The 14,722-nt window shown below is 34.5% G+C and overlaps 3 protein-coding genes across 5 annotated transcripts; 1 reads left to right on the top strand and 2 right to left on the bottom strand.

Moving 5' to 3' along the window:
- Positions 1 to 3,086: 3,086 nt before the first annotated feature.
- LOC111198984 lies at positions 3,087 to 5,041 on the bottom strand (the record flags this gene model as incomplete). The annotated part of the gene is made up of 4 exons (XM_022688373.2): positions 3,087 to 3,617; positions 3,886 to 4,262; positions 4,487 to 4,609; positions 4,685 to 5,041. Coding segments are annotated over 2 exons (459 nt in total), but the record flags the coding sequence as incomplete, so codon positions are not given.
- A 2,838-nt stretch (positions 5,042 to 7,879) lies between these two features.
- Positions 7,880 to 10,122, top strand: LOC106421346 (probable serine/threonine-protein kinase PBL21). Its single transcript, XM_022687328.2, has 6 exons — positions 7,880 to 8,447; positions 8,529 to 8,576; positions 8,749 to 8,903; positions 8,984 to 9,173; positions 9,265 to 9,656; positions 9,739 to 10,122. Exons 1-6 carry the CDS (start codon positions 8,348 to 8,350, stop codon positions 9,997 to 9,999), a joined length of 1,146 nt encoding a protein of 381 aa, XP_022543049.1. The 5' UTR covers positions 7,880 to 8,347; the 3' UTR covers positions 10,000 to 10,122.
- Positions 10,123 to 10,207: 85 nt separating this feature from the next.
- Positions 10,208 to 14,505, bottom strand: LOC111198596 (protein NLP4). 3 transcript variants are annotated; one of them, XM_048782532.1, is made up of 6 exons: positions 14,060 to 14,505; positions 13,897 to 13,966; positions 12,950 to 13,756; positions 12,818 to 12,865; positions 11,304 to 12,168; positions 10,208 to 11,221 (listed from the first exon to the last, which is right to left on the bottom strand). In XM_048782532.1, exons 3-6 carry the CDS (start codon positions 13,706 to 13,708, stop codon positions 10,449 to 10,451), a joined length of 2,445 nt encoding a protein of 814 aa, XP_048638489.1. In that variant the 5' UTR covers positions 13,709 to 13,756; positions 13,897 to 13,966; positions 14,060 to 14,505; the 3' UTR covers positions 10,208 to 10,448. The 3 variants fall into 3 exon arrangements, with proteins under 3 accessions (XP_048638489.1, XP_022543047.1, XP_022543048.1); XM_022687326.2 differs by lacking the exon at positions 13,897 to 13,966 and having other exon boundaries at positions 14,060 to 14,150; positions 14,236 to 14,505; XM_022687327.2 differs by lacking the exon at positions 13,897 to 13,966.
- Between the last annotated feature and the right edge of the window lie 217 nt (positions 14,506 to 14,722).

Raw genomic sequence — 14,722 nt, 5'->3', positions numbered from 1 at the left:
ATCTCACATTGATATTTTTGTGATACATGGTTTAAAATTTCGGTTATAACAAGATACAAATGATTATGAAATTACATAAGTAAGAAGTCTCATTTAATAAATATTATATATATGTATATTAATATTTTAAAAAAATAAATTATATACCATATAAAATACATAAGTATTTTAATTTTGAAATTTGCTTTAAATTTTTTTGATAAACATTTTGAACAATTATTGATAACTTAATATTTAGATTTTAAACTTTGACTTGAATGTTTTAAAAATTATAAATTACTACAACTATTAAATATCCCACAAATTTTTTTTATTGTTATCAGTGATTTAAATTTTTTGCTATAAATAAATACAAATGATCAAAAATAACATGAGTATAAAATATTTTTGACAGATGTCAATCTTTAAAATGTACTATATATCTATGTTAATATCATTTAAACTTAATTTTATACCATATAAAATAGAAAAAAAAAGTTTGTGTGGATTAATAAAATTTATTTAAATATTTGTACCAAATTAATTATATACGTAATAATTACTAAATTTTTAGTTATTCAATATAAATTTATTATTTCATAATATGTAAATAATATACAATACTTAAAAATAATTTATATATAACATTTATTCCACGCAAGGCGCAGATCTTAACCTAGTTATAAATAAAACAGAAGAGGTACTTTTCGTTAAGAAGATTTGATGATTTTCTTTTCAAGATTTGGTAGTAGATCTTGCAAATTAGTCAAAGACACAAATTAATTATTATTTTGTTTAGTCTTTACCAATCCAACGTTTTTTTAAGTGTAGTAATGGTGGATCTCATCTCGCATCAAAACCGAAAATTACTTAATACTCATTCCCGATCGTTTAACGGATTTGAAATGTTAGCTTAATTAGTAAAACTAGATTTTTTATCCGCGCTACGCGCGGATTGTGTTCTATACATTTTCTTTTAAAAATTGATATTTTAAAATATTTCACATTATATTACATTAAATCTATGTAAAACATTATAAATAATAAAACAGATCATGATAACTTGAGATTTTCTGTTATGATTTTTTAAAACATTATTATATTGTTTGATTTTGTTGTTCATGCTTTACAATATTTTCATCCATGAAAAAAATAAATAGTTATAATTTTAATGATTAGTAATTGATTATATATGTTTAAGTATATCTGGAAAAATTACTAAAATGTTACATAATAGTTTTTTGATAAAGTATCTGTTTGCTAAATATTTTTAAATTTCTGTGTAACGTTTATTTTTATTTTTATGTTTTTGGCCCCTATTTTCTTTCTTATGTTAAGAATTTATTAGTTCAAACCAAATATAATTCCTTAGAAAATATTTCTTGTCTGAAAAAACAATGTAATCAATTTCTTTCTAAAGTTAATCAGCTTATATATATATATATATATATATATATATATATATGAAATATATTTCAATAAAGACTAACATCTAAAAAGGATATTGCCCTACTTAGAATTTTAGTAAAACATTTTGTAGCATCTAATTTTTGTTTGGTATACTTTATATCAGGTTTTTGTTTTTTATTTGTCATTTGTTTATATGTTTTATAATATATTTCTTACGGTTAAAACATAATTTCTTACAGTTATAATAAATAAATCTAATTTAATAAACTCAGTGTTTCTAAGTTCAAATAACAAATTTCATACAAATAATTTTTGCTATACGGTATTTATTTGTGTGATTTATTTTATTTTTGGTATTTATGTTTGTTTTGTTAGCCTACTTTATAATCAATAACATTTATTCTCACATTATGTGATTTTAATCTCTTATTATTTATACTTTGGGTTATGTTTTTAATCTACTTGAATTTATTGTTTTTATTGGTGTATTGTCTTTTATAGTGTAGAGTTTTTGAGTTTAGCTTCCAATTTAAAACTGATATTGGAAACAGACCGGACTTAGATTTGATTGCCTACATTTAGTATTTTAACATATATATAATTATTAGTGGAAAGTAACTACTTAAAAAATTCTATCATTAAACTAATAGTTTTGCTTAGGAGCTATTAATATCATAAGTTGTACATGAAAATATAATAACAATTACAATAGTCAATAGGCATAAGATTATGTTAGTTGGAAACAAATAATTCGGAAAGCAAACAAAGCAATCACATGATATGAGATCTCATCCCAATAAAATAATATAGTAGGTTTTATGTAATCTTACTATAAATTTATATAATAAAGTTGGTGAGAACGTATTTCATACTCCCTCCCTTTCATATTAAGTGACTTAATATTGTATAACAATTTATTATTTTACAAAATAAATGTCGTTTTAGGGTTTCAGTGAAATTTATGTCATTAATTTGTTTCTTTACCTCTACATAAATTAAGAAAAAAATTAAAGCAATAGAATTCTAATTGTTAAATAAGGGCAAAATCGAACATTTTATCTTTTTTTAATTGGCGTGAATTTAGAACGGTAATTAAAATGAAATAAAAAAAGTATATGTTAGAGTCTTATTTTATTTTGTTATAAAATTGTTGTAGTTAGAATATGATATGCAATATTTACAACCTAATTGATGAAAATGTGCAAATTAAAACCATTTATCTATTGAAGCTCTTGTTAAATTTTTTCTCTTCATAATTAAAATAAGGATGCTACTTCTTACTTTATCTTTATATATTTAAAATTAAATATATATTTTCAGTAATGTTTATAAAATATTAATTTTGATATCTTCAGATATTATATAGATGATTCAATTCATATTAACAGCTGATAAACTATTATTTATATTTGATTTTATAATTTGTATCTAGATTTTTATTTGAATAGCTTATACAGTTAATTTATATATTAAAGTATTAACTTTTGTTTTGTATTTAACAGAAAGTCATAATTTATGATTATTATATATTTTCTCTGTTTTAGTGTATTAAATAGATATGAAGATTTTTATTTTGTTTCACAATGTAATTTATTTCGAAATCCAATGAAAAGATGAAATGACTAAACAATATTTATTTAAAAAGTTAAAATTAAAATTTGAAATAGAATTTATTATTAGTTATTCTTTCTCAATAATTAAGTGCTAAAGACAAAAGAATATATATCTTAGTATTTGTATATTTCAGGTTTACAAAAAGAAATCTATAAGAAATTTGGACGATGTAGTAATCACAGAAAATGCCAACTACGAAAACATACTAATTTGAATTTATAATCACATGTGTCTGTTCTCTGAAAACCTAAAGACGTTGCCCAATTGCAAAGTCCATCACGTTGTAAACATAATCGACATGTGCATGCAAAATATATTTCGCTCATAAATTCTTGAAACCGATTGCTCCGTCGGTTCCATTGTTGATCATTGCAGAAAAATCGATTTGTTGTTGAAAAAAGGACTGTTCAGTTCAACGGCAGATGCACATCGTGTCAAGATAGACTTTGAAAATGGACAGTGATGAGACCTAAAAGCTCACTACATTAGCTCTAGCAGGAAAGACTCCTCCAATGATCACCCCGAATCCAATCCCTGGTCTTGAGGTTCAGAGCCAATGGCAGTGGGATAAAACAGTATAGCTGCCTCGGGAAACCATTGATCCCAACATATAGCTGAATAAAACATTGCACCAATACTTCAGTTATGATTTTGTCTACTTATAAATCACACGAAAAAGCTAAGCAAGAAAATTTCGTTTATACATGTTAACCAAATAGCAATGATAAAGTAAGAAAATGTTTAATTCGGAGATTCTTCTACTCAGAAACTACTTTAAAGCCAGTGTCACCATGATTGAAAAAATATTTCTCTTAACCTAAAGAATAGAAAATATATCATCAAAAGAAAGTCGAGGGGTTTCTAACCCCAAACTTGATTCACCTGGTCCATCAGGGGTATGCGACTTCCTATAAATCCCGAGGTTAGTTCCATCAGAGTCAATAATGTCAATAGAGTTGTAAGTGCGTTAATTTGCCTACTCAAAAAAAGCTAACCGGCATCACTACACTCAGATCCTTTGCCAGCTTCTGCATCATGTGTTAGTAACCCATATCCAACCATTCAAGCACAACTATATAACGGAAACATCTCCAGATGACATCTCCCGTGTTGATGAAAGTACAAAAAACCACAATCTAAGTATCAAAGGTGCACCAATATGAAAAAGAGGATACCTTGCAGTGGTAGGATGATCTTTGTAAGGCTTGGCTCGCTGAAAGTAGTCCTCTCTTGGTGCTTGACAGAAGTAATATATGTTCCTGTATTCATGTATGTAAAAAAAATGATTGGAGATACTTGCATTCATATTGTATGGTAATCATTTTTTTTAATATGCAATAATCAAGGGAGAACATCATAGATCACTACATAACAGGACTTTACTCCAGAGTCCACAGGTAGAGCATCAGATATGTCAATACTTAAGGCAGGTATGACAATTAAAATCGAAACACTACAGCAGATATGTAAGAGGAAGAATGACCTGAATAAGAACGATGTTTGCCTAAATCGAAACACTCAGAGTCGCGTTCATGGTGATCATGTCTGTTCCTACACCACCAGCATCTTGACCAGCTTGGATCTTGAGCGTCTCGAATGTTATACTCTGCAAAGTCCAGATCTGAGAATTGGATTCTTGAATCAGATTTAAAATCTAAGAGTTCAGATCGGAACACTAAACCTTGACAGTTATCTTCGGTTTCTGAGGTTTATCAGCTCCGTACAGAATCAAAGAGAAGAGACCAAAGAGTATGAAGAACCCAACGATGAAGGCCAAGACATAGTACCCACGAGGCATGCCACGATCTCTCTCGCCGTCATCTAACAACCCTTCTTCTTCGATCATCGCACACTCTTTCCACTGCTTCTCTCCGCCGTGTCCTTTCCGCTTCGAGCCGTCGTTGACTTTCCGAGACCCGGGTTTCAAAGACCCGGAGAATCGGGTTGAGGAGGATTCTCGTGAGTAGCGGCCCATGGATGATTGAGAATGCGGCGGAGATCCCATCGGACTAAGTACCAGAGTTGAGTGGTGTTGGCTTTACACTAAAAAAAGAACGATGTTGGCTTTCTTTTATGTGCTTCTCTGACCAGAACACAAAACCAAGAAACAAAAGCCCCATCGCTTACTCCGTCGCTTTTTTGCTCTCTTAAAACTCGTTTACATTTTTTTGATGTCTCCCTCTTCACACTCTCCATCGGTTGCTCTCCAAGGGTGAGCTGCTGTAAACGTAATAAATTAATTAGCTAAGGAAATCAGGTGAGAGCCGATGGTTAGAAGAAATGGTAAAATGACTTGAGAGGTAAAAGGCTAAAGCAAGGAGATTAATAAAGTTGCAGTGAGGAAGGAGAAGAGTAAGAGTCTGCCTCTTTGTCGCTGGAGTGTGGAATTAAGTTGGAATACGAAGGAAGTGGAAGAAGGCTGTGGATATTATATAGTGAGTTTTGGAAATCTGAGAAGTGGTTCTCATCGGACTGTTTCAGAATTCCAAAGATCAAAAATGGATATATGAAGTAGTGGAAGGTGAAAGAGTGACTTTTTGTTTAGTTGAATATTAGGTCTGAGAGAGGTAGGCCTGAAATGGGCCATGAAGAATTATTATTTGCTCACACCAATGATCCAATATTTTTCTTGTGTCGATTAAAGCAGACGTGAGGTGGCATTTTAAAATTCTATGATTGGCTGATTTTATGAACGACGTGGACATGCTGAGAATGGAGTATATCTCCCTTTTAGTATAGTTTAGATGCTAGTACAGTTGTTACAGAGTTAATTATTCAATGGTAATAGCATTACTAGTTGTAGTTGTAGAGTTATTTTTTTTTGTCTTTTTGCTCAAACATCAACTTTCGTTAACCAATTCGTGGTAATCAAGATTATAACCTCACATACAATGCCGAGATTTAGTATCACCTAGGAACACTTAGAAAAATCCTAAACTACTCAATTAAAACGACATTGTATTTTTCACCACCGAAAACAACTTCATCCCTCTACACGGAATGAATATCTCTTAGGCCACCTAATTCTACCACTAAAAGACATATAACAAAACATAACCTTGACCACCAATACACCTACAATGAGAATTTCAACAAAGCCCATAGCGAACTGGTTCTAATAATCGATTTATTAAACACAGCCAGTCGCATCATCGCTCGTAAAGCGCAAATTCCACATGGAAGGACCAGAAGCTGGGGACAGAGGTTTTGAAACTGTGAAAGTCGGGTTGAGGCAATGGCTCCATCTACGGCTAGCTAGACCCTGCAACAAAGAAAAAGAAGCAAAGCTACCAGATCTGTCAATAAGTCAGTACTGCGAATGCTTTGCAACTAAACATGTTCATCACCAAACCTTGATAACCACTCTCGTAGACCAAGCAGGAGAGCACAAGGCTTGACACATTCCACCTCCGAGAACTGGATCATGGTGATGATGAAGCGGACCTCCAACCGAACCATAGACGATCCTTTATGGAGTTAGAAGGTTTCAGCACACGCATCTCAAGAGTTGGACCGGCGAACACACTTCCGCCATATGAAACTCCGGTATGCCTCCGGAGGTTAACTCCGAGACATCACACATCTTGTCGGGAAGTAGGAAAGCGTCGAGGGGGCAAATAGAAAACAAGATAGGGGGAGGGAGATACCTTCAACGCCGGCTAGAGACACCGGACATCAGGAGAAGCTTTAAACTGCCGCTTTAGGTTTTTTTTTTTAAACTCTTTGTCAATTGTAGAGTTATATGTGTTATACAATAAAGTTACTTAAGCCATGCAAAAAAAATTGGTGAGAAAAGTGGGTGTGTGTTATTTTCTGTTCATGGGAATATATAATAAGTTTTTTTCCTAACGGCTTAATATATAAATAAGAGTTCCAAAAGTATTGTGACAAAAAAGAGTTCCGAAAGTAAATGCACTAGATCGTTTTTTTTTGTTGTTGTTAATTTCCTATGTTTATATCAATTTTAGTGCCATTAACATGCTTTAGATATTAGATGCGTGAATTTTTAGAAGATCAAAATTAACGTCAACAAATATGAAAAATAAGAGGAAGAAGAATGAACAGCTTGAAAAAGTTACAAAACATATTAGCTTGAAAAAGTTACAAAACATATTGCTTGAAGATAGAAAAAAAAGAGCAAACATATGACGGAGAAAAAGAAATAGATTGGTGAAATTGACAAATTTATTTATTGATGATAAAGTAGCCGTTAGCTAACTAAAGAAAATTAGTGACATATTTCTAAAACGGGTAACTAAAGTCAATGCGGGATATGAGAGATGAGGACAGTGTGACCACTATCTAAATAAAAGAAAATCAGTGGGACTTGAAGAGGATGTAATAGCAACGTAATATCAATCAGTTTAATACGGACCGTCCATTTGTTGAGATCACAATCGAACATCCACTGTCGGCCTCGTGGGTTCTCCCCCACACACTGTACTGTTTTTCCATTTAAAGTGACGGGTCAATCCGAGGGTATTCTATCCGAATTTGAATCGCTCCATAGTCTTATTAGAAAGTAGAAACATTAGTATTATTCCATTCCTCCTTTTTTTTTTTAAGTGTCATTTTAATATTTTTCTTGTTAAACAAAATTACCATTTTAAAATTAATGCAAATTGTACTTATTTTCAGTTTAATTTTAATTGTAAACAGCATTGAGCAAAAAAAAAAATTGCAATAAAAATTTGAAATTAATGTAATTAAACAAAATAATCTGCAATAAAATTTTGGCAAAGGTTGAAAATACTCATACATCAAAACAAAATACAATTGGCAAATTAGTACACAAAGATGGACCTGAGTCCTGACAATTTAAATGCCAAAGAAAAGAGAGACAGGTCATGAGGGTTGAGGATGATGACGAGAAGAGATTATAAAATTTTGGATGAAATTAATTTTGATATTTTGGAAGATGATAAAATGAGAAAAAAATATTCAATTATTTAAAAAGGAGGGTCCTACTTGGTAAAGAACAAAACGAAACTCGGCGTCTTCTACCACTTAAATATTAGTAGTTCCAACAACAAAAAAGAAAAAAAAAAGTTTAATAGTAACACAGAAGAATGAATGAAGAAGAACACAAAACTAAAAACTGTTGTAACATTTCCGTGATTTTCTCTCCCGTTTCCTGTGTACATTCTGTTCTTTTTAAAAAGACTTTTTCTCTCTTTCTTGTTTCATATGATCCTTATATAGTTCTATCAATCTCTTCAAATTCTAGGCTTATTTGTCTTCATTTGTTGTGTCTGGTGGTATTTCTGGAGCCGTATCAGCTCCATTTCTATAATCTCTTCTCTCTTCCTCAAACCAGACCCATTGTTAGAAAGAAAAAAAAGAGATGACTTGCTTCTCTTGTTTGAATCCTCGAACCAAGGACATACGAGTCGACATTGATGCCTCTCGACGCAACTCTCGTTGCCCAACAACCGACTCATCAGGTTCCTTTTCAATTCCAATCCAAACACACTTTTACTGTTCTGTCTGAATGTTTTGTTCTTTTTGTTTGTTTGTGATTACAGTTCTTGGAAGTGATACAACAGGAACAGAGTCGATTTCTGGTATTTTAGGTTAGTACTGTGATTATTAATGTTACCACCATGTTACAAAAAAGAAAAGAAAAAACGTCACCACCTTATTGGACTTTGTACATTTTTGGAAGTGATACAAAAATGTATGAACTGTGTTTTGTTTATTCATTACATTTTTGAGTTAAAAAAATCTTGTCGGAATCTGGAACAGTAAACGGAAAGGTGAATAGTCCGAAAACTGGTGGTGGAGCTAAGAGTTTCACGTTTAAAGAGTTAGCTTCTGCAACAAGAAACTTCCGTGAAGTCAATCTGCTCGGTGAAGGAGGCTTTGGAAGAGTTTACAAGGGACGTCTAGACTCAGGACAAGTCAGATCCTCAACCCCTTTAAAAATAAATCTCTTTTTTTTTCATAAAATATTTGATGTAACGCTATCTTCCTCAACCAGGTGGTGGCTATTAAGCAATTGAATCCAGATGGGGTTCAAGGGAACCGAGAATTCATAGTTGAAGTTCTTATGCTTAGCTTACTCCACCACCCGAACCTCGTTACACTCATCGGTTACTGTACTTCTGGTGATCAGAGACTTCTTGTCTATGAGTACATGACAATGGGAAGCTTAGAAGATCACCTCTTTGGTTACTTAATTTACTTGAACCCTCCTCCATCTTACTAATAAATATTTCATTTTCAATCTTTTCTTTTTTACTCTTATGTTTTGATTTACAGATCTTGACTCAAATCAAGAGCCATTAGGCTGGAACACAAGAATAAAAATCGCGGTTGGTGCAGCTAGGGGAATAGAGTATCTTCACTGCACAGCAGACCCGCCAGTGATTTACCGCGACTTGAAATCAGCAAACATATTGTTAGACAAAGACTTCATCCCCAAGCTGTCGGATTTTGGATTGGCTAAACTCGGTCCTGTAGGAGATAGAACTCATGTATCCACACGAGTCATGGGAACTTATGGTTACTGTGCTCCCGAGTACGCAATGAGCGGGAAACTAACAGTTAAATCTGATATCTACTGCTTCGGTGTTGCCCTTCTTGAGCTGCTTACCGGAAGGAAAGCTATTGATCCGAGTCAAACGCAAGGCGAGCAGAATCTTGTTTCTTGGGTAAGTTAGTAACTAAGTTGTTAACCCGGAAACTTCTACTCTTGTTTAACCTAATATTTTGTTTTTAATGTGTCTGCTGCAGTCACGTCCATACCTAAAGGATCAGAAGAAGTTTGGACATTTAGTGGATCCCTCTCTACGAGGCAGATACCCAAGACGTTGTTTAAACTATGCTATTGCCATAATTGCAATGTGTCTGAACGAAGAAGCTCATTGTCGACCGTTTATAGGTGACATAGTTGTTGCACTCGAGTACTTAGCCGCACACAGTGAGTCTCATGAAGTTAGAAACGTCTCCTTCACGTCACCTGAGGTCACAAGAACGCCACAACCGTACTCGTAGAAACTCAAAAGTCTTGAGATCTTTAAGAATTTCACGTACTGTAAAAATGTTTTTTTTTTCTTTACCACAAAACAAGAATTCATATATTTTGGTAAATGTTATTTTTTTTAATAGTTTCTTACACTTATTTGTGTATATAGAACACGACAGTTATAGAAACAATTGAGTTATTTAATATATATCTACATTTAACAAAGAAATTACAGAAGAACCAAAAAGAACATCTTCAGTATCTTAGTAAGAAAGGATCTTTACATCATTACATGTTCTTCTCTCTGCTGCGTTTTATAAAACAAAACACAAAGCATCTACTAATAATCCTTTCATAACAAAAAAAAGAAGCACAGCATTAAAAATTTATGAACATTTATAACACAACACAAAGTTATAAAGCTTTTGTGCCATGTCCTATAAACTCTTCTTTCTTTCTTTCATTCTCTGATTTATAGTCATTGCCATAGAGTGTAACCTGTAGGTGAAGACCGTTCAGGGAAATGATGAGAAGAAGCATGAAGCAGAAGCTTAATGGTATGACTCGGTGTGGTTCTGCAAACATCTACACACTCTTCCACATCTTCATCACAAGTCAACAAAACCCATTCATTGTCTTCGTCTAAGTACTTAAGATCATACCTGCTCATATCCTCTATGCTAAACCTCTTCCCAATCTCCCACTGTAGATCACTTAGCCTGCGTGAGTTCTTCATCCTGAACCTGATGTTCTCCTCTCCGTAGCTAACTTTAATCCTCAGAGAGTCATCATCTTGAGATGATGACGACAGCAAGTGCGTGCCTTGACCTTGAGGGATGTTTTCTAAGCTAGAGAGAGTCAAAACTGAGCTTTGAAGATCGACTTCGCTGCTCACCTTCTTGAAAGTATCACCTTGAGATGGATGAGCTGTTGCGCTGCTGTTTAGTTGTGTTTCGCTGGAGCAGCACTGGCTAGAGCTTGAACTGTGACTGTATTGAGAAACAGGTGACTTCGAAAGCTGCAATGGTGGCGGAGGAGGTGAGGTCTTAGGTTGTTGTGATGGCTCCTGTGAGGCTAAGTTGGGGAAGTTAGCGTAGAAGGAGCCTATAGGAAGAGGACCCGAAACACCTTCAACAGAATCAATCACTCGTTGGATCTTCTGAAGAGAATGTCCCACTTTCTTGATCTTTCTTGATGGCCATCTTTGTATACCATGTTGCCTGCATATCCTCTTCAACGTCGTTGGACAAACTGAAAATAAAAAAGAGATCAATCTTTAGGACATTCAGACAAAAACTGAATAAAAAAAACAATATAACAAAATGCTGCTTACCACCGATACTCTTGGCTGCATCTTTAAGACTCCCTGCGAAGTACTGTCTAAGAACATCCAAAGTGATGGTTTTATCTGCCTTTGTACGCTTCTTCTCAGCCATACTATTAAAACCACCACTGGTGAAAGTGTTGCTCTCATTGATGTTAGACTCTCTGGTGTAGTCATAACCTCTTTTCAAACCAAACCCATCATTTGGCAGCTTGTCTCCTCCATCAAACACCAATCCAAGATTCTGAGGATTACTATGATGTAGCTCCGACGTGTTCTCTATTTTAGGCGTCACTACCTCCTCCCTTTCCACCACTTCGCTCTCTTCTTCCAGCTCCTTATCCGTAACAGTCCTCAAGCTCCTAGGCACATGAGCCATAATGGTCGAAAGAGCGTTCAACATTCTCCTCTGCTCCTCCATATTATCACAATCCTTAGGCAAAAAGAACTCCAAGACAAAATCAGCATCCCCAGTGTGGATGCAGCGCAGGCGTATCGCAACGGCGCCGTGCAGACCGAACATATTAGCGTGGTGAGAGAGAGGGTACTCGGACTTCTTGTAGTTAGAGACATCAGGTGAGAAGCAAGGACCGTTGGTCAAGAAGGCTTGTCCTGCTACTCCTTGGCCTTTCAGGAGGTGATGCTCAGAGCAAGCTTCTTGGAACTCACGGACTGTTGGATCACCGAGGTAGCAAGCGTCGTCAATTGTTGACACGCAGTGGATGTAGTTCTCGTCGTTGTGACGGCAGCCGCTTTTGTTTTGTTGGAGACAGGAGACCCATGTCTGAGCTAGAGGGAGTTTGTGCGTCTCACAAGCACATCTCAAGAGGTTTCTGATTTCAGGTAATGCAGCTTTGTAGGATAAGTCACATCCCTGAAGTAAAAGAACAAACACTGCAGTTAATACCTTTACCTAGGCCTGAGCACATATATCCCGAACCAAAAAAAATCAATACTGAACTGAGAACAAAACATGTACCCAATATAGTTTATATATTTATAAATAACTAAATTTAGTTTTAAAAATAATCAAATAATTTTAAAATGTTATTCACAAACTGAATACCCAAAAAACTTAAAATTATCCGAATTATCCAAATTTTATCCCAAAAAAAAAACAAAAATTCTGATATTTAATGAAAAAAACTGAATTTCCTTACTTTGAGCAAATTAGCTCAATATACTGAAAAGAGTGGGATACCATTGAATTGGGGGAAAATGGTAATGATGGGAGAAGAAAATTGAAGGGAAATACGATATGGAGTGCAAATAGAGAGGAAGTTGTGTGTAGGGAGTACAAATTCTCTACTTTTTAACATGAATTAACCGAAAAAATGGAACCGAATAGGATCTGAAATTACCTTGGATATTAGTCGGTTTCCAAGTTTGTTACCCAAACTGAACCGAAAACCAAAATAACCGAACAAAAACCGAACCAAATTTCTTAAACAACCGAACGGATCCTAAACATCGAAGCACCGAAAAATCAGAAACTAAAGAACTCGTGTAGTTTCTTTGCTTACCTTTAGAGAAGGCGGAACGGGAAGTTCAGTGCTCCTAAGATCAACTGCCTGTGACAAAAACACACATTCTTCCCTCTCAGAGAAACCATTTCAATACCAAAAGCAGAAAAGCTTTTAGAGGATGACACAAACCTGAAGCGCTCTGCAGATGCTTTCAAGCTCAGGTTTTAGTTTAACCATCTCAGTAGTCATCACAACCTCAATAACACCCAAACAAATCTTACTCCCTTGCTCAAACACCGGTATCGCCAGCGTCCCACGTACATCACAGTCCTGAGCGTGCTGGACCCTCGGATACTCCTCGCTCTTGAAGAACCTAACATCAGGAGTCCACTCAGGGAGCTTCCCCAAGAAAACCCTCCCAGGCAAACCAGCCAAGGCCTTGGAGTCATCTTGCTCAGCAGAGAAGTGATAGTTCACAGAGATCTCTCTATAGTTTGCAAGTCTTTGACACATCGGGTCGTGGCTGAAAGGCTGTTCCTTTGTGGTTAGAACTCTCTTACCGCCTCTGTTGACAGGAACCCATAGCTGTATAAGTGAGCCTCTCTCTGTTGTGTAGTCTTTAATGTGTTCAACTGCTTGGACTAATCTCTCGGTGACTGAAGAACCACCACCTCCTCCTGGTCCTATCCACCACCGTTTGTTCCACTGAAACTCATCTGCACAATCTTGACCGTAGGTTTGAGATACTACACCTGATGTGCAGATAGCAGATGTGTCTTGAGTTGGTGGAGACCACATGAAGGAAGATGGATCAAAAGGGGTTGAGGGAGGCAAGTTGAGAAACTCAGATCCGTCTGTTGTCTCTAACCAACAACCATCTAGTAGCAACCCATCCATGAACTCAGTGTCCATAACTGCGTTTTGAGTTTGAAGAAAACTATCTTCCATTGGTTTTATTGGTTTTTAGCTAATCTCTAAATATCAATGGAGCACCATCTGAAAAAAAAACAAAGTATTGATTTTCAATTAAGTTTCACAAACAAACAAAGAAGGTCGAGAGCAAGATCCATAGATAAATATAATTCATGATGACATAATAAGGAATCCAAAGTTATAAAAATAAAAAAAAAACTCAACTTTTTATTTGATTTCTTCAAACTGGTCAAACTAAGAGAAACTCAGTATCTTTATAGCTTAATAGATACACTGATTAAAACCCACAATGAAAGATCAAACCTTTAAAGCTTTTAGATGATAAATCAGAAAGATCTTTCTAATGGTGAAAACAAAGAAACTCACAAGGTAGAGAGAGATTCTTCGGAGATTCCTTAACTCAAGTGGGTTTTAAGATTCCCTTTTTATAAACTGAAGTCGGTTGCAGTTTGTTTGTCTGAAATAAAAGGAACAGATGAGAAAGAAAAGAAAGCTGTAAAGATGTCTGAATGGGTTATGTGTCTGTGATGAAGAAGAAGTACCTTAAGATGAAAACAAAATAAATAAAAAAGGAATTTAACTTTAAACACTTAAAATGAAAAAAAGAGTGAATATTTGTGGATCGTTATCTCCTCTATGCATCGGGACATAGCGAGACCTTATTGAGGTATTTGTTTTGTTTCGTTATATTACAGAACATCTTTACTCTCTCTAATCTCTCTCTCTCTTCCAGGCTGCTTAGGTTTTTGAGAGAAAAGAAGATTCTCTCGCTTTCTAGAGAGAGAGATGATAGAATAAACAAAACAAGAAATAACATGTCTTGTGCAGTGAATTTCTATTTATGTAGAAAAGTCAGAACTCTATTTTTGTTTAGCAAACGTCACGCATAGAGACAATGAGAATCAGAGAATATCAACAATAATTATATGTAATAAAAAGAAGAAAAATGATTATCTAAATATATGTATACATTTGATTTGACACCAACAACGGCAGAAAAAAAAAGAATCTAAAACTTGTGAAAGCATT

Source organism: Brassica napus, chromosome A6 (assembly GCF_020379485.1).
Source record: "Brassica napus cultivar Da-Ae chromosome A6, Da-Ae, whole genome shotgun sequence".
NCBI classification, from domain to species: Eukaryota; Viridiplantae; Streptophyta; class Magnoliopsida; order Brassicales; family Brassicaceae; genus Brassica; species Brassica napus.
Note: the sequence above shows the minus strand (reverse complement) of the source record. Positions and strands in the feature narration are given on the sequence as shown.